This window comes from Bombus pascuorum, chromosome 9 (assembly GCF_905332965.1).
Source record: "Bombus pascuorum chromosome 9, iyBomPasc1.1, whole genome shotgun sequence".
Lineage (NCBI taxonomy): Eukaryota > Metazoa > Arthropoda > Insecta > Hymenoptera > Apidae > Bombus > Bombus pascuorum.
In genome coordinates, this window is record NC_083496.1 from 9,420,952 (window position 1) to 9,440,323 (window position 19,372).

The following is a 19,372-nucleotide window of genomic DNA, read 5'->3' on the forward strand; positions in this document are numbered from 1 at the left end:
CGGACAAGGCGCTTCGCACCCTGCTCGCTTGGAATTTCCCCATTGAAAGAACCAGCTATCGAAACCGGGCATCATCAACGCGTTCCGATCATCATTGCCGCTGTTCTTGTCATCGTTAACGTTGTTCTTTCAATTCTTTTCATCTTTACCGAAAAATCGATCTCTCCGGAGTTTTACTATGTAGGATGGATAACCATTATAATATTTTTATGATATCTATCATCCGACAGTAATATTATTCTTCTCAACTGGCAATATAAAAAAGTATCTACTACTTTATTAACATTTAAATGGAAGGTATTTATTGACATATAAAATGGAATAATTTCTTTCCTTGTATATCCATTAAACTTTTTTAATGAATATCTTTTCATATTTAAACTTAAATTCCTTTACACGTAATATGGCGATATTGTGAGTTGATAATTCATTAATTCGTTGTAAAGTTTATTATTCGGTGAATGCACATCAGCGATATGTAGATGTGATAATGTATTAGATTTTATTAGGAGATAAATATAATAAGTACGTTATATTTGTAAATCGTCGTGCATTAAAAATTATTTTTCAGATTTAATCAATTTTTCACGAAAAGATATCGAAGACTTTGCAATCTTCGTGTATTAATTTATGCACATACGATATGTATTACGATATGTTTACCACATCACGACTGTGACTGTATAACGTATATTGTAGGTACGTTTGTTTAATTATTATTATTATTAGTCACACTGGATAAAAAATATCTTGAATTAGATATGGATAAAGACAACCTGCACCTAATTTTGTCAAAAACTAAATGTACATATGTGTAATACATATAATAAAAAATATCCTCTATTGTCAACTTTGGATTTTGCACGTTTGGTTTTATTTCTTGCATACCGTAAAATTTGACACGTTACAATGGATCTTTTCTCTCGTTCATGTAAAGAAGCCTTAGCTCGATAAGTACGAATAACAAAAACATCGAAAGGGAGCTGCTGGCCACCAAATCGCAATATTTGGCCTGCATGAAATCATAAAAACTTCAGTGGTTCTACGTGTCACACAGTTCAATCGAAATAAGGAGATGCTCGTGAAACTGCGAAATGACGTTTACGGCAGCATGATAGTACAGCAGAAGCGAAGTTCATTTGAATATCGCACGCTGTGTGGTCTTGTACACGCGTATATCGCGCTACATATACGTTATGTATAGATACATGTGTAAAATGAACCTAAAATTGCGATTAGGCACTTGAATTAAAGATCATTCGAATGTAAAAAACGCTTACTATAATTACTGTTTAACTTGATCGAAAAAGACTTGCTATATAAAAACAAGATAAATCTCTTGGTATAAAAGTTAATCGTTATTTAACAATTTCAAATAGTAAAATATTATTATACTCGCAATTTAAAGTGTAAGAGTATGTAGCAAGTATTCATTATTAAACACTAAATGCATCATGACCGATAGGGGGAATAAAATAATTCTTAGACTTACGAATGAGCAATCGAACCAGGCGGCTGGTAAAAAAAATATGATAGTTGAAAGTAACATTACACTTGTCAAAATGTGATTTTTTAAATTATCCTACACAAAATAATTAACTTTGGCCATAAATTCAAAATTACATGTCTTATATTTATGATCTAATTCACATTTTACTACGCTATGTGTTCTTGTAACAAACATGAATGCACCGATGATTTTGTCAGTCTTCCGTACGAACATGAGTGAGTAACCTATTTTTAATTAACCATAAGACGAGCATATAAACATAAATATTAATGTATTCAGCGTAAACGTAAACATAAGCAAAGATGAACAAAATTATCAAATGATTAAATTTGTCAGTCGCATGTTTCATGAATCACTCACGATTATCATAAATAAAGCTTCATATAAGGAACACATCTTTCGCCACACGTTTCTTTTAACTAAAAATTTATAAGAAAGATAAGAAAGAGGAGATGAATGATTTAGGAGCAAGCATAATATAATATAATATAACTTTTTCACTAGGATTTAAGATTATGCTATAGCACATGATTTTTTAAATTAGGACATATCAATATTCTTGATCTATTAACCTAGCAACTTTTTTAATTATGAGATTACAAGCTACTAGAAGAATACGTTAATTGTAGCTATTCAGTTTCAGCTCTTGCGGAATGTAAATATAATATAATTTATTTTTGAATAAAATGAAACGTCACATATGTCCATATATTTACAATTTTAGTATCGAATTAACTCATTATCTTTGGTTACGTTAAACGTCACGTATACGTTAAACTTCACATGTTTGATAAATAGACAGATAATAAATTACTCCATTCTTAAATAGTCTTAAATACATAATTAATAAATACATAAAAAATAAATGGTATGTGCAGTCAAATGTCAGTAGCACACGAACTATCGTTTAAATGATATAAACAACTATAATGATAAAATATATTGAGTTAATTAGCAAAATAAGAGTTTAGAATGTAAATGTAGATATGATGTCAACCGGAAGCCATCCCAAGTTGAAAGCCAAGGATGATAATAAATAATGAAATAAAATAAATATTTATAACATCATTTATATAATATTTAAAGACAAAGCTCGCAAGAAGCATCATGGCGAACACCAGCAGAACAAATGGTTGAAGACTCTTATGACGAATATTGCTCGCCTGCCTGTGCAACCCCAGCAACCCCAAGAACTCCTGCATCGGCCAGACGAGAATTCCGTACGCCAGTTGCGCCACTTAGATTACTCAGCCAACGCCGCGATCTAAGACAGGGAGTAGCCTTAGCATCTCGTCGTTTGAATTGTAAGTCAACCAATAATGTAAAACCATACTTATACATTTCATACTTATAATAATGGCACTATGATGATGTAACGTACTGGTGGTTCTGCGAGTTTCGATCGTGTTTTTGATAGTACGAGTTGTTCACTTCTTCAGAGCAGGTCGGAAACTTCAGGTCTTTCTTTCTGGAAACTCTACAAGAGTGTCATATCTGCTTCGAGGAAGTAAACTGGAATGTTCACTGAAACGGTGGAACAAAGAGCGACGTACTATCAAAAACACGTTCGAAACTCGAAGAACCACAAATACGTCATCCAATAAACATCGTGAAAGTTTAACATTTAAAAAACTATTACATATAATCATAAAGATACGGTAATATGATAGTTTCACAAGCTTAATTATTACCTCAAATAATTTTTTTAAACTAAACTCATTGCCCACAGACGAGGTTATAGCACCAGAAGATAACACATTCGATAGCCTGGACACAGACGATAGCACAGGCTCTTCCCGTAAGTTATTTTCATTATTTAATTATCTGTGTATATTTGTAAAACGCGTGTTTCATTATTTCGAAATTATGACAAGTAACCGGATTTTGACATTAATTTCTGCACCTAGAACGAATTATACGCGGCATGTTTGGATGTGCTCCTTCGTCTACTCTTCAAACTGCTCCAACTCCCCAAACTCGTACAGGGAAACTAGCGCAAACATCTTATCGACTCCGTACCAGACCATTACCACCAGAAAGACAATATCTACCCAGAATAGCTAGAATGACACCTTGTGGAAAATGCTTAAGAGTAAACATCATAATATACACATATAGGGTATTACAGGTACTTCCAGCCACGGTTTGTCTGTATATTCTATGAGTATAAATAAGAACAAAAGTGTTACATAAATATAGATTGTTGGAAAATTTATTAAAAATGGGAATACGTAACGAGGAAGATGATATTTTCCGATTTCACACAGCTAATGACTTTTCTGTAGAGTAACTCTGATCCTAACAAAATCTGGCTGGGAAAATCTGGAACACCCTTTAGGCTGATAATTAGATGTTCATATGAAACATCTAACGCTTTCGATACTAATTTTCAGATTTGAGGACAACAAAATGAAAGACTAATCGACGAAACTAAATTGTAATTCATACAAAGTACAATTACTACATTTAGACAAAAACATGGTCTGCTTTTTCTAGACAAATTGTAATCCATAAGATCAATCTCGAAGAGGATTTTTATATTTGAAAATAAAACTATTTCTTCGTCTTACGAAGATATTGTACATATCGTGTTAAACATTTCGAATTGCTTGTACAAAAGATATGAAAAGATGAATTTGGTAGCAGACTATAAAGAGAAATTCTCTATGTTTGAACATGTTTAATGCATGGATCTCGTAGTCGTAGATAAGTAAATAATTCACTAATATTTGTATGACCGTTTTCTCGACATGGTATGATTATAGAAGTACTCTGCAAATACGCTTAACTGTTTTTCAATTAGGACCACAATTGTCCGCTTATACGAGTAAACACGTGTCGCTTCTATTGCTTCATCCAGTTTTCAGGATTATGTATTTTCAAAAGAAAGTAAAATTTGCCACTATATCCAAAATTCTATTTAATTTTCAACTTGGATCTTTGCGTTGTAGGTTATATGTCAAGCGATGGTAGGTCAGATTGTAAATGTTAATTGCAGATCTTGAAAGATGATAGAAAAGTGGCCTTGAAAGTCGAAATTATTCATCACAGTGTTTGTCGTACGATATAGGTACTCCTACGTTCTCTCTACACGATTTTATTCATGTGGGAAATAATAGCAACACGAAGGAAGGTAACAAAAATAAAATTCCTTGTATATTACAACGTGTTATAAATTTATAAAAATAGGTATCTTGTGTATATTTGTAAAACATGTATTTCGAGTAAATGTGAGCAAATGTCGTGAATATATTAATATACAAGTTTGTATAAACATAAACTGAAAAAAAAATTACAACGTCACCCAAAAGTTTCTATAATTAATATAGGCATTACTCTATACTTTTATCTATTTTCCTATACTTCACTTGTCGTTCTATTTTTTAATGTATAGGAAAATTTCCCGAATTGAAGCAATACATCGATAAATATTTCGAAAGACTTGACACATTTCATATGCAACAATCATATTTAACGTATGGAAATCGAAGTAGAATATTCCCATCAAAAAATGAAATTTTACTTTTACGCGTATAAATGTTGTAATATGTAAATTGAGGCGATCGGACAGCGTCGAGATTGAAAGAAACGCAACACTTTCTTGAAGGAATTCGTGGTTGGATATGGGTCGAATAAACCCATCTCAAATATTTTGATACGTATCATGTCCACCATACGAGAAACGAGATTCTGTGACAGTGTTGGCACAAAGATGAAAGAGAAACGTTTTGGGAAGCGGTTGTGGGTGGTAAAAGATGCTTTACGTTCCCTCGTATGCATAATATGAGAACGCGTGCGTGTTGCTTCATACTTCCGGTGCCGTTAATTCGACCCATGGACCCAGCAAACGTTGTTGTGAATCGTCCTCGAAAATTCCCATCGTCTCTCTTTGTTTTCTCCATCTTGGGAGCATTGCCAAGATGACGAGAAATGCGTCTCACGCTTGGGACCACCCGGATGGATCGCTTCATTACGTAAATTCGCCACTATCTATCTTTCTTGCCTTCGCTTCTCGTTTCCCAAGTACGATACTTGTTAGCGTTACACGTGCTATAAGCGCTAATTTAAAAAACAAAAAAAAAAAAAAAATAATACTAACTACATTGTGACTTGTTTATGTAATTTCATACAAAGCCAAAGAGAAAAAACATGATAAATTACATTCCTCTTTGGTATTACCCAGAAGGCAATTTAAGAAGTCAATACGCTATTAATTATTCGATTTTTTATCGTTCTGGCCAAACTAAATAATTTTAGATGACTCATATATGTTGTTCGCGATAAAATCATTTTATTAGGATAAGAACTTGAATTATAAAATCCCAATTACATTAAGATTCAAAGCTAGCAACGATTCCTAATTGTAATTTATAATTTATTTGTGTATAACTTACTGACAAATTCAAAGCAACGTTTGAATAGAAATCACAATAGAAATCTTGTTAAAGATAGCTTCTTAAAATGTAATAAGTATCGTTTTAAAGGCAATTGTTTATTTAAAATTAATATATTTGTTAACCAAAACTGTTGATAAAAGATAAATATACGGTTGTATCGAAAATCCCATTCCTTTCCCTATGTCTTCACGTACTCTTTGAACATCGTCAGGGTATTTCTCTGTATCCGTGGAATATATGAGCATTGTCTTACAATACAAGGCAGGCAACACGTGGAAACCTATGTTCGATGTCTCGACAAATAAAGACGTCGTTGCTGAAGCGTCAACACCCACGTGCATTGTCGCACAGCGCGTACATCGTAGTCGACTTGCCTCGAATCCTCACGGAACACGATTCAAACGCATTTAAGGAACCTGAGTGCACATATTGTCGACATGATAATGAATATAACGTAACGTGATCTTTGTTAGGTATATCTCGTTACACTAACTTGTAAAACTTTAAATTAAGTTGCGCTAATATATACGTGATATAATAAATTTTAAGTCTAACATTTACTCGAGTTAATATGTATAATAGAATGTAAAAACTCTGTATTTGCTTAAAAAATGTTGCATATTTCTAGAGAGTAACGGACTAGCAATAAATAATTTATACCGACTGATTAAAACGTATGTCTATATTTTGGTATATCAAGGATGCATTTAATTACACGTCGTGCTATATTCGAGATACAGAGCCGTCAGATCTCGATTTAAAAAATCAACAAAAAACTATGCTTGTCCGGGATACGACCACGATGAGAATCGTTGGTTGTTCACATTCTTCTTGGCTATTAACGGACGATGTGAATCACCATTTTATCCTCGAATTATACAAATCGAGTCGGAGGCTTTGTGCGGTTCAAACAAACGATCGAAGGGAGCCGAGAAACTCCACAGTTTCCGAGGTCGTTCTCTGACCTACTGCGGGAGAATTCGGAGACGAAATCGTGTCAGTAGCATATAATGTTACATACGTCTGTAATAGTTCCACGTTCACTTCGGAAATTTTTACGTATATATGTGATAATTATAGAAATTAAAGTTTTTAAAATATACTCGATGTTTTTGTTTTAGACAAATTTATCGTTTTTTACAACTTTGTTAAACGATATCTTTTCGAGTATCGAACAGCTAAAATGTTCTGTAAAAAGTTTTTAAAATATACTCGGTTTTCGTTTTAGAAAAATTTATCGTTGTTTACAACTTTGTTAAACGATATCTTTTCGAATATCGAACAGTTAAAATTCCACAAAAAAAAAACAGATCTCACAAAATTGAAATTTAAATTGTTACGACATTTAATAATCAGCACAAAAAAATTAGACATCATAATTTACTCTACTAAATTCATCCTTAAATTCATTCACTGCATTAAATTCATTGCTTCAGGTTCAACAAGTTAAGGTTTCCTGGACGCTGTAAAACGACTCGCTATATAGTGACTACTTTACAACCTGAATTAGTAAACCAAAATTATTGACGAAACAACAATCATAATTTTTACGCATTTTTCTTGCTGCGCATATTCAGGAGCAGAAGAAAAAAAGAGAAAAAGATTCAGGTTTTTTGAACGAGATAATATATAATTTTTTCTACCATACCGTTATCTGAATAATACGAAACAAGGGTCGATCGATCGACAATTATCGCTCTGATACTTGAAAGTATAGTAAATACGAAATGCACGTGGCATTAAACTAGATAAATTGTTTAAAAAATGTATCTATTACTATTCTATATGCAAGCTCCTATTTAATAGAAATAGTTTCGTAATATCACTTTCACTGTATACGAAAAAATAAACGCACGCATGAGATAGTTCATTATTCTATATATATATATATATTATATAATTAATTATAATATATATATATATATATATTGTAGTAATTATAACAATATAGTTAGTATATCTTTTAGTAGTAAATTTTCTTTCCAAAATTGAAGAAACATTTATATAATTTATATTTCAATGTATTATAAACTCAATATCAATACATGTGCGTTTGTTAAAAAAAAAATCGACTTCTACTGCACTTACCTGTTCACCAAGTCCATGGAGGGAATTTCCCGGCCATAAACCATAATTTTTTCATATTTGACACCAGAGTTTGTAAATTCCTGTAACAAAATAATACTAAAAATAAACAAATAATCGTTAGTCATAAATTGAATTACATAAAAATTACGTCAAAAGTACATAACGATTGTTTGATCTCGTTTTCAAAAAAGAATTAATTACTAAAATTATATTAGGATAATTCCGTCCAATAATAATCCTCTTAGTAACAAATACGTATAATCATTTTAAGAAACCATAAGAGAATGATAATCACTGTCAAAGAAGTCCGGCTGGTTATATTAAACCAATTATATCTGACTGATCGGCGAACATGACACTGACAGCGATGACACGCACTCTCCGTTCATTTCTCCTTCATACCATGATCTCACAAAATCAAAAATTAAAACTAAAATAAATGCACCATAAAAGCACAATCTATAGACATTTCTTCTTTCATGCTTTATTCTTCTACACTGATATTTATCAATGTATATACCTACAGATTGTAGCAATTTTAATGCTATATATTCACCACTTCTTATACGTATTCGATAGATATCTAAAATATAAGAATAAATTACGATAATAACAAATTATAATATCAATAAAATGATTTGTAAATTTCAGTGTTTTCAAAATGAGAACAAAATTGCTTAAATTAGATATTAAAAGAAGTTAATAATATCTTTACGAACATTCATGCTTGATACTAATTTAATCTTTCTAGTGAATGAACCTCTTTTCTCCAAACTACACCATTCACAGGCCAAAAATTAAGGGTTCCACTAAGTATATCATTAGGTATAATATGCTCTAATTAGACGCGGGAGACAGCAAAAGGTATTCGTGTTAATTACCGATACCTTGCGGCACCATTGATGCTCAAAAGCGTTGTAGTATTTCTAAAGCGTTTTCTATCATAGATTCCGGGCCTCTTCGCATAGCAAATGACTGTCCATGAAGGAAAAAAGGGAGGAAAAAAAACACGGAACAACCGAGAAAAGTCTCGACTCCAGAACTTATTAATATAATTGATCGGTCTTAGGTTGTGACAGGTCTGACCTAAAAAAAAAAATACATACACTCTCACTATGTGGACATGGAAGTTCAGCGATCGAGATGTCGACAGTTATTCCAAAAATCTAATAATAAGTTCATTAGTCCTCGTCGTCCCTTGATCCTTCGTACAAATTAGTTGGACGCATTCGACTAATTTTAAATACCAAATAAAGCTCAGGCTGACACAGACGTAACGTTAGGCTTTCGTGAAAGGAACCAGGGGTAAAGCGAAAAAAAGGGAGGCGAAGGCGTGCGAACGAACGAGCCAAAGGAAGAAAGAGAGATGACAGATAAACAAAGATAAGAGGAGAACCGTGTAAAGGAGCCACGTTCTCGAATATCTGCTCGATCAAGGAACGCAGCTAGGGATCGCTTGCGAAGGAAGAAAAGACGAACATTTTTCGGTTTCAATTACGGAAAGATAAAAATATTCAAATCAATGGACATGATCTAGCATTTTTTGTATCATTATTATGACAAATTCTATTGTAGGATCTTTACTACAATTAATTTATTTACAATAAATGGATTAAACAGGTGTTAATTAAACAGGAAACGATGGTTGTTTAACGTGAACTATATACAATAACGTACTATAATTTAGACAACTAGATGGTTAATTTGCAACTCTCGTCACCACGGACCCAACGCTCCCTCTCACGCGGACAACACTCTCTCGACAACACAATTCGCATTCTCTGACTTCTCGATTCACAATCTCTGGCTTCTTCACTGACACTGACTATTAATTCATCTTTATCTCTTAGCATCCCTTTGTCTTTTGTCTTAACCCCACCACGCACGTGTTCCGCAACCGCTCGTGGCCAGTGTCACGCAGGCCTTTCCCGCGAAACTATTTGATTGAAAGACCAATGATACATTACTGGGCCTGTCGGCACTTAGGCTTTCTCGCGACATTGTTTATAATTCACCCGATATCTCTTAGGCCTTTCATCCACGATGTTACACTATTTTATTATATGAAATTTAATACTGCTCTTATCATCTTAGATGATATTCTTGAAATGTATATAGTTTTTTAAATATTTTAACTTAGTTTTGAATCTTGATTATCTACTTAAACATCATTGGTTTTAGTATCCCAAAGAAATGTCAGAAGAGATACAAACATGAAGAAGTGAAAACAACAGGGTTAACGTTAAACCGACATTTAACAGTAATTACGAACACATGACATTAATCGATAATTTTAATTTTTGTTTTATACATATAATTTTATATATTGTAAATATTTTAGCTTGCCTTTTTATCATAGTAACGATCCGTATTTGTTAAATCGATGATGTACTTGAGCCGTGGAAATGCTTCAAGCAGTACCGACGTTGTAAATCTGTAACAAGAAATATATACAACCAAATTATAAACATTAAACGTTGCAATTTCATTTACTGATTACTGCGATCAGTACAAAGAAAAAAAAATTTCTACAACAATTTATATCGTTCGTTAAATAATAAATCAGTATTCATTCAGAACATATTATAAAATACATACGATACGACTGAAACAACGCATTTATAAGAAAACAAAAACAGTGAAAAGTATCTAATTTGTACTAAATATCAGGAAACGTTCTAATACCTACTGCCAATGGTGTATTTTTGTACGTTTTATGTAAAACATATAAATCTTATATTTATTTTATATACATATTTTATATAAATAATGTATGTATAATATATACGTTATACGCATAACGTGCATCCACTGTCTGAAGAATTACTCTTAAAGAATGTTCTCCCTATTCGTATTGTAGACAGACAGACAACTTCATCCCACAGTCGAAAGGGGGAGAACACAAAAAAATCCGCCGACTGTCACGATGGCCTGTGTTACGAGAGAATCTTTTTCAAGGGCGCGATCTGGACAACGCGATGATATATTAGGGGAACAAAGAATCTGGTCCCGAGCTAAAGGGCCGGTATTAAGCGGGGGTGTCGGCCCAAATAGTTTCACCATCCCTTTCAATATATCAAATTCTCCAAAGGCTTGTACCAGGGATGATAGCACGGGCCCGCTTGTCTCGAATAAATATTTCTCATAAATAAACAACCGTCCTGGTCCGTGTTTGAAAGTTATTAAAAAACCGAAATTTATTAGAAGACTAATCGATTTAAAAGTCATTAAGGAACACCTTACGCGTTTCGACAGATTTATATCTTGAACAGAAGGAACTTGGTAAAGTGTATAAATTCATCTTTTTCTAATGTAATTTTACTCTTAGCAAATGTTAATAATCGAATGATGTACACTGATTCATGAAAGTATTTGAATAATAATGAAATAATAATAAAGAATAAAGAAAAAAAAAATAAGGAAAGTAATTCGAATTTCTCAAAAACGTTTTATGTACTATTACAGACAACATTTTAAGAGCTTACTCGCATTGTGACGAGACTTTACAATTTTTAAAATCTCTCAATTGAGGAATAACATTACTCATTTAATACATATTTGCTAAAATGTGAATGCAAAAGCTTATCATGTACATATGAAGTACTTATTATATGAGAAAATTAAGAGAATATTAAAGTAGTACTATAATGTGAAAATATGCAAAATATATAATAAATACAAACTAGTCGAATGACGAATTACTATGCTAATCAACTTACCGTTCTTTCGGCTCTAGCTTGTTGCACAGTGCCTAAAACAAAAAGAAGAAAACAAATCTAATGAAAGTGTATAGGGAATAATTAATATTGGCACGTGAACTGTATCTTCACGCGCGAAGTACTTTAAAAGAGACGTTGAAAAGCATATTCGGGTAGCTGTATCATTTATGACAGTTACAACATTACATTGACCCGTATCTATAGCGAAGATAAGATAAAATACCAGTCATCTTCTAACTAATTAATGACGTGTACAAAACCGAAACAAATAAGAGGAACTCGAGTATCATTCACGAATTTCATTTAATTTTCGAATGATCGATTAGCTGCCATCTATTGTTAAATAAAGATAGACGATGATAGTGACAATCATAATAGAAATATACATAACTTTTCAAACAATGATCATGCAATATTCAAAAATATTATTCTAAATCTGTTATTACACTATTCTACCTTATTTTACAAATATATTACAAATATATGCAGTATGATATAATGAAAACAAAAACCATAATTATCTCCAAATTCACTTTCTACGTTATCTAGATCATTCACTGTCAAGTTGTGTGATCTCAATCTTTGTCAATTAAATTTACCCATTTATTATTAACTAATTAAATTTATTAATAATGAAATGCGAATTTGACAAGAAATAAACGATATAAAACGAACCACATGACAGATTCGAGTGAAATCAGCTACATAAAAAAATGGAAAAACTTGATCGAGAAGTGAAGGAGCGGAAAGAGTAAACACACGTTTCGCATCTATTTCACATAGTTTGGATAGCGTACAGCTATGAACGCGTAAATTGAAACTTTGCTTCGTCCGCTTGTAGCATCGCACTCGCTATGGGTGGGCTAATGATAATTACGGGTTTAGAGTCCGCGATCCGATTGACTGGGCGGAGAGATCGTATCTACGGATGAGTACGGAATGAGTATCGGTCGCATTAATAACGGGCTTGTGGTAAAACTTTCGTATCCAAGCATAATAATCCATTGTTGACTAGATGTGGGACTTTGGTAGCGCTGTTATAGTTGCACCACATCGAACTTATGAAAGTGCAAGTAATCCGTTCATACTTCTCAGATCAACAAACGTCACATATATATATATATATATATAAATACGTACATCTTAAATTATAAACATTAAGATACCTACAGAAAGTGAGAAATATTTTATGAATGTTTTTAGGAAATTACTAAAACGTTTAAGAATTATTACCTCGTTTGAAACCTTAGAGGTATATAAAGATTCTAGAATCTTAAAATAAATAAATATCAATGTGTAATCGAGACAATTGTACTTAGAAGATACAAAAAAAGATTCTGAAACAATTAATACGTATTACATTTATTAAGAAGTCATATACAAGGTGTTACCGTACTGATAGTGCAAGCCGAAAGGTGGTGAATCTACATTAAAAAAGAAGTGAAAAATATACAATACAATTTTTCTGTATGACCCTGCGTGAAAATCCAGTTTGATAATTTGCCAAGTATTCTTGAACTTGACTTATCCCAGACTAACAAGAGCAGATATTCGGTAGGAGGTAATACTACATTTGAAAGCAAGTCAATACCGTAGAATAGAATTTTGTCGTAAGTTGGTCTCTTTCCGAGAAAAATAAAATTGAAAATTTATTATGTGCATGTACCAGTTTCTTAACTAAACATGTTTGAACTTTATTTTCTTCAAAACTGTGCCTGAAATGGGAAAATTGCATTTTGCATCATTCTCTTATTTTCATTTGTAATTAGCCAAGTTTTAGTATACTTGATAAATTTTCAAACTCAATTTTGTCGAAAACGTAGCGTCACATGAAAAAATTTTTCTCTATATTTTTGACTCATTTTTTCACGTAGGTTCATCTGTTTTCGACTTGTACCAACAGATATCGGAAACACTATAGTTGTACAATCTAATGCTTACTAATTGAAGATTACTTTAAATGAAAATAATTCACATGCTATAATGAAAATACTGAACGAACACGAATTTCAAGAGTAAAATAGTAAAAAGGTTGAGAACATATAGAAACGCGAAAGGGAAGAAGCGAGCAAGAAGCCGCAAAGAAGGAGAAATTGAAGCTGTGGGATGCTGCCCACCTGTAAAATTTACTAACCCTGGCCACGTCAGGGGTAGTTTATTTTTCGCACAGTATAGTACAGCTTCCTCTGGTTGAAAGCAGGATCGGTCTCTCTGCTGATTCCACCATTCAATTTCACGATCCTTAGTCTAATATACGACCGCGACTAAATCAGGATTATCGACCGGCGAGCTGCGCCTCTATTGTAAGCCTTCGTGGCGGTCCGCACGAACTCATGCAAGAGCAGCCTTTTCGTAAGTGCATCTTCCCACCACCGGTACTTTCCTATTCGTTCTTCTAACTTCTTTTTGCTTTAGCTACAATCGCAAAATATCTTGTCATGTCGATACATCGCATGTCCTACTCTGTTGTAATAATTATTAGGATTTAACGGTAGCTATAATTACGAGTAAAGAGTTCTATATAACCAGGTACTTGTAAGTGTTTTCAAAGGAAAATGAACGAATGGTAGCTTTGAACATTGTAGAAATAAAGCTTCAATGTAAAAAGTAATGGTACACGTTTTTACATTATTTAAGCTTTCAGATGTAAATACGATGACATTGGTAGGATATATATATATATACACCTTAAATATATATATACCTTCAATATATATATACCTTAAAAGGTAGAGAGATATCTTTTTATTTGGAAAGACATTAAAAAATGATGTGTTTAATATTGTATATTGATAAGTATAAACATATATCATAGTTAATTAATCTATATGACATTATGATAATCTATATGATTTCGTAATATGACAAATGTAAGTATAGGATGTTCATCATTGTCCATTTTACTTTCAAAAAATATATATGAGCAATATAAAGGTAGATATATCTTTTATACTCGCTCATTTTAACTAGAACTAAAAGGATTAAATTTAATTAAAAATTTGAAGTAACTTTTAGCTAAATCCAATTAATTAACTTTATGGGATTATTAAAATCCCCTTAGAAAATTTTATACAATTATTATTCATTTATGCATTTATTAGACATTTTTAGATTTCTCGCCATCTACTAGGTAGTTGATGAAAAATATACTCTAGGAAATAATGACTTGCACACACCTATATTCTTGATACACACACGAAAGAGAAAAAGCGAGGTACTGTGACGTAAATATCTTCACGGTGAAATCCGTGGACGCCTTTCGCGATTCTTTTCGTGAAATTTCTCACGGCAGTTCCGCTGAAATTACGCCGTCGCGTCGGTTTTGGATGACGGGGCGAGGACCTTCGAAGTATTACGGCCCACTCGGCTCGAAAGCATGAAAGCGCACCCCTCATAAATATTCCCAATAAATACTACCAATATCTACCGTTGGGAGACGCCTACGTCGCACGCCGGCGTCTCCTTTTTGCAAAAGCTCTTCGCTGCATTCGCGCCTGATCAATTTATTCATTTGTTACGACACTTAACCCATTAACACGTTAACTGTCACGCGAATTTTATATATTTTTCTCTGGAAGCCACAATAGATGGAAATATACTAGGTTATTAAATTTTTGCAAAATATTATATTCTATTTGCGCACTTTTTTCTGACAATGTTATCTAAATTTGTTAGTCTGTAATAAATTATAAATAATACGTAAAATTATTAATAGCATTACGCAAATAATACTATAGAATTAATTTGCAAACACACTAGAACGCATAAATTACAGTTCTATCGAATTATACTTTAACAATAGAACTACCAAATCCCTCAAAATGACGAATTATAAATTTTATTTTCCTGCAATAATTACCGGAAACATACAGGTATTTTTACCAAACTTAATATCGATGTTTGTTTAAACAGACACATAATCATATAGATTTATTTATTTTAATTAATATCACTTAAATTATACTGATCTATATGCAGAACATTTAGCTACATATGAAAAATCGATTGTTCTAGCGTTAATGAATAGTTTTAAAAAATATATAATCTATTTAAAAAAGTCTACAAACAACTTACAATCGAGCAAACCAGATTCATATTATCGTACACGCGTAACTCCCGCGGAACATGATTCACGACTAAGCGCATTAACAACGATCGTTCGAATGTTGTAAAAGTATTCTGATCGGCGAACATTGCACCGGCTGAACCAAATGACCTCCGTTGCACAAAACGGTTCAGACGATTTCTGTTAAATTCTCTTATGGACAAAGAGCAAGCTCGAGAGACGAAGGAAAGTACATAGAGAGAAGACAGAAAGAACAACTCGCGGGAAGAACATTTCGTTGCACGAGTGCGGCCAACGGTTATACTTTCTTATATAGAATCGTACAGAAACGCCATATAGACTACTATATGGCTGCCGCCAACTGATATATACGCGACGCTATCTGTATCCACTTACTTCCTCGTTTGGCAAACGATTCGAAGCGATTTAAAATGGGTCATCCTAACTAGAAAGACATGTACAACAAAGGAACGTGTCGGGAGCAGCACCCGCAATCAAATTCTTGAATCATTTCCACCGATTATATTGTCTTCGGTGTTCACAGAACGAAACACACGACACTCGTGCTTTGCCTTATGACATTTCAATTCTTGCGGTCGAACAAGCGAATTTCCAACAAGGGAGGAATTTCTAATTCGTACGAACTACCACCATATCGATTATATTATTTTTAATTGGTATTAATCCTGCGTGAATAATTTTGAATTTCCTTTAAAATATCCATAAGTTAGAGGAATTTGCAATAGTATCGATAAAATTCCTAGGGCGAATAAGCGAATTCCCAACAAGGGAGGAATTTTTAATTCGTACGAACTACTGTCATATCGATTATATCATTTTAAATTGGTGTTAATCCCGCGTGAATAATTTTGGATTTCCTTTAAAATATCCATAAGTTAGAGGAATTTGCAATAGTATCGATAAAATTCCTAGGGCGAACAAGCGAATTTCCAACAAGGGAGGAATTTCTAATTCGTACGAACTACCACCATATCGATTATATTATTTTTAATTGGTATTAATCCTGCGTGAATAATTTTGAATTTCCTTTAAAATATCCATAAGTTAGAGGAATTTGCAATAGTATCGATAAAATTCCTAGGGCGAACAAGCGAATTTCCAACAAGGGAAGAATTTTTAATTTGTACGAACTACTGTCATATCGATTATATTATTTTTAATTGGTATTAATCCTGCGTGAATAATTTTGAATTTCCTTTAAAATATCCATAAGTTAGAGGAATTTACAATAGTATCGATAAAATTCCTAGGGCGAACAAGCGAATTTCCAACAAGGGAGGAATTTCTAATTCGTACGAACTACCGCCATATCGATTATATTATTTTTAATTGGTATTAATCCTGCGTGAATAATTTTGAATTTCCTTTAAAATATCCATAAGTTAGAGGAATTTACAATAGTATCGATAAAATTCCTAGGGCGAACAAGCGAATTTCCAACAAGGGAGGAATTTCTAATTCGTACGAACTACCGCCATATCGATTATATTATTTTTAATTGGTATTAATCCTGCGTGAATAATTTTGAATTTCCTTTAAAATATCCATAAGTTAGAGGAATTTGCAATAGTATCGATAAAATTCCTAGGGCGAACAAGCGAATTTCCAACAAGGGAAGAATTTTTAATTTGTACGAACTACTGTCATATCGATTATATTATTTTTAATTGGTATTAATCCTGCGTGAATAATTTTGAATTTCCTTTAAAATATCCATAAGTTAGAGGAATTTGCAATAGTATCGATAAAATTCCTAGGGCGAACAAGCGAATTTCCAACAAGGGAAGAATTTTTAATTTGTACGAACTACTGTCATATCGATTATATTATTTTTAATTGGTATTAATCCTGCGTGAATAATTTTGAATTTCCTTTAAAATATCCATAAGTTAGAGGAATTTACAATAGTATCGATAAAATTCCTAGGGCGAACAAGCGAATTTCCAACAAGGGAGGAATTTCTAATTCGTACGAACTACCGCCATATCGATTATATTATTTTTAATTGGTATTAATCCTGCGTGAATAATTTTGAATTTCCTTTAAAATATCCATAAGTTAGAGGAATTTACAATAGTATTGATTGAATTCCTAGGCGAATCATAAATAATTCATCGTAGCCGGAAATTCTAATAAAATGTCTATGGAAAGCATAAACATGGTGTTATTCAGTTTAGCATAGATCAAAACGATCCATCGAAGTCGAATAAGAAACGAAATGTGAATCCATTAATCTTTTCTATCATTTGCAGGCATAGGTATAGTTTTTCGAAAATGGACCTACTACTTTCCGTCGAAAATTGATTCACCACCTGTGTTGCGTGCCTAATTATTATCACAGAATTCGGCGTTCGCTTATGCACGTGGAATTCCGCGGAAACAATATATTGACAGTTATAGATTAATAACTATTTGTTGAAATCTACTACGCCAAGTAAATATATGAACAAAAATATTCATAGAAAAAATTCATTTTTCATTTTCAATACTAAATAAAACATGTGTACTTTATTCTTAAAATTTTTCTTCAATGCAATATCAACATTTTGAAATGTGACAACTCCTTAAATTTGCCGTCGTCACATTATTTATACCTAAGTTTAGAAACCTGAGAAACCATGTGGTACCTGTGAAAACCACGTGAAAAATAGCTCTCTGTCGGCAAGATGGGAGAAACAAAAAATTCCATGATTCTTCCGAATCCTCCCATCGTGTCAGTAGTGGCGATCGATTGTCCAAGCAATATTGGTACCGGTAGCTGTGGGAGTCCTTTAAAACGTCCCTCTGTGTTATTCTCCGATCTTTTCTCCGCTTCTTTCAACAGATCCGCGCAGCAGATAAACTGACAATTAAAGCATACTGTGCAGTCTGTCTAGAGAAATCGTTAAGTATGAAAATAACCGTCCTATTGGACTTTCCCAAGAAGAAGGAATTCTCTCGAGGAGAATAGAAAGGGCCCTGTCATTTTCCATAAAATTTAGTATATCATGGTCACGCTGGGCTCCATAGTTTTTATCAGCTTTCCATCGACAAGGACATTTTTATTCGATCGTAAAAAAGATAGTACAACCGTTTAGGAATTAATTACAAGGCCTTGTACGTCCTGATATAGCAGTATACCTTTGCCATTCTACGTGTAGTATGTACATAGATAACGAATTAGTATCGGCTCGGCACGAAACTTTATAGACTGCCATTAGACACCGTGTGTTTCCTATCACCAGGCATCGTGAAAGCTCGCAGCTCAACGGCTGAGAACGTGTTTCTGGTTGGACATAAATAATAGAACCACGTCGGCAATCGCTATAATTCAATTCACACCTGATAACCGCGACCACAGAATTTCCATATTACAGGCAGTAATAAAATTAAAAATATTTTCGGGGCGGTCCGCACGCTTCGGGGGGTCCCGCCGCTCTTCTCTTCGCTCCAGACGAACGAGCCGAGGTTCGCGATCCTTCACGTCTGCTGTCTTACGAATTTGTTCCTCGAATTTGTTTCTCGTTGTCTCCGGTGGTCTTTCCTCCTATACGACAAATGGCAACCGACCGACAAACCTAAATGCTGCTGG

At 33.2% G+C, this 19,372-nt stretch overlaps 1 protein-coding gene and 1 long non-coding RNA gene across 2 annotated transcripts in view; one reads left to right on the plus strand and one right to left on the minus strand.

Annotated features, from left to right (window-relative positions):
* LOC132910680 (RNA/RNP complex-1-interacting phosphatase) overlaps positions 1-19,372 on the minus strand; it is a 44,489-nt gene that overhangs the window by 12,517 nt on the left and 12,600 nt on the right. The window contains exons 3-5 of the mRNA XM_060966547.1: positions 11,715-11,746; positions 10,342-10,429; positions 7,996-8,075 (exon numbers count right to left, since the gene is read on the minus strand). Coding sequence (XP_060822530.1) covers positions 7,996-8,075; positions 10,342-10,429; positions 11,715-11,746 — 200 coding nt within the window. The remainder of the gene's footprint in view (positions 1-7,995; positions 8,076-10,341; positions 10,430-11,714; positions 11,747-19,372) is intronic.
* On the plus strand, positions 2,872-4,095 carry LOC132910711 (uncharacterized). The gene is made up of 3 exons (XR_009658836.1): positions 2,872-3,308; positions 3,418-3,602; positions 3,904-4,095. It is a non-coding gene; the product is annotated as an uncharacterized LOC132910711 (long non-coding RNA).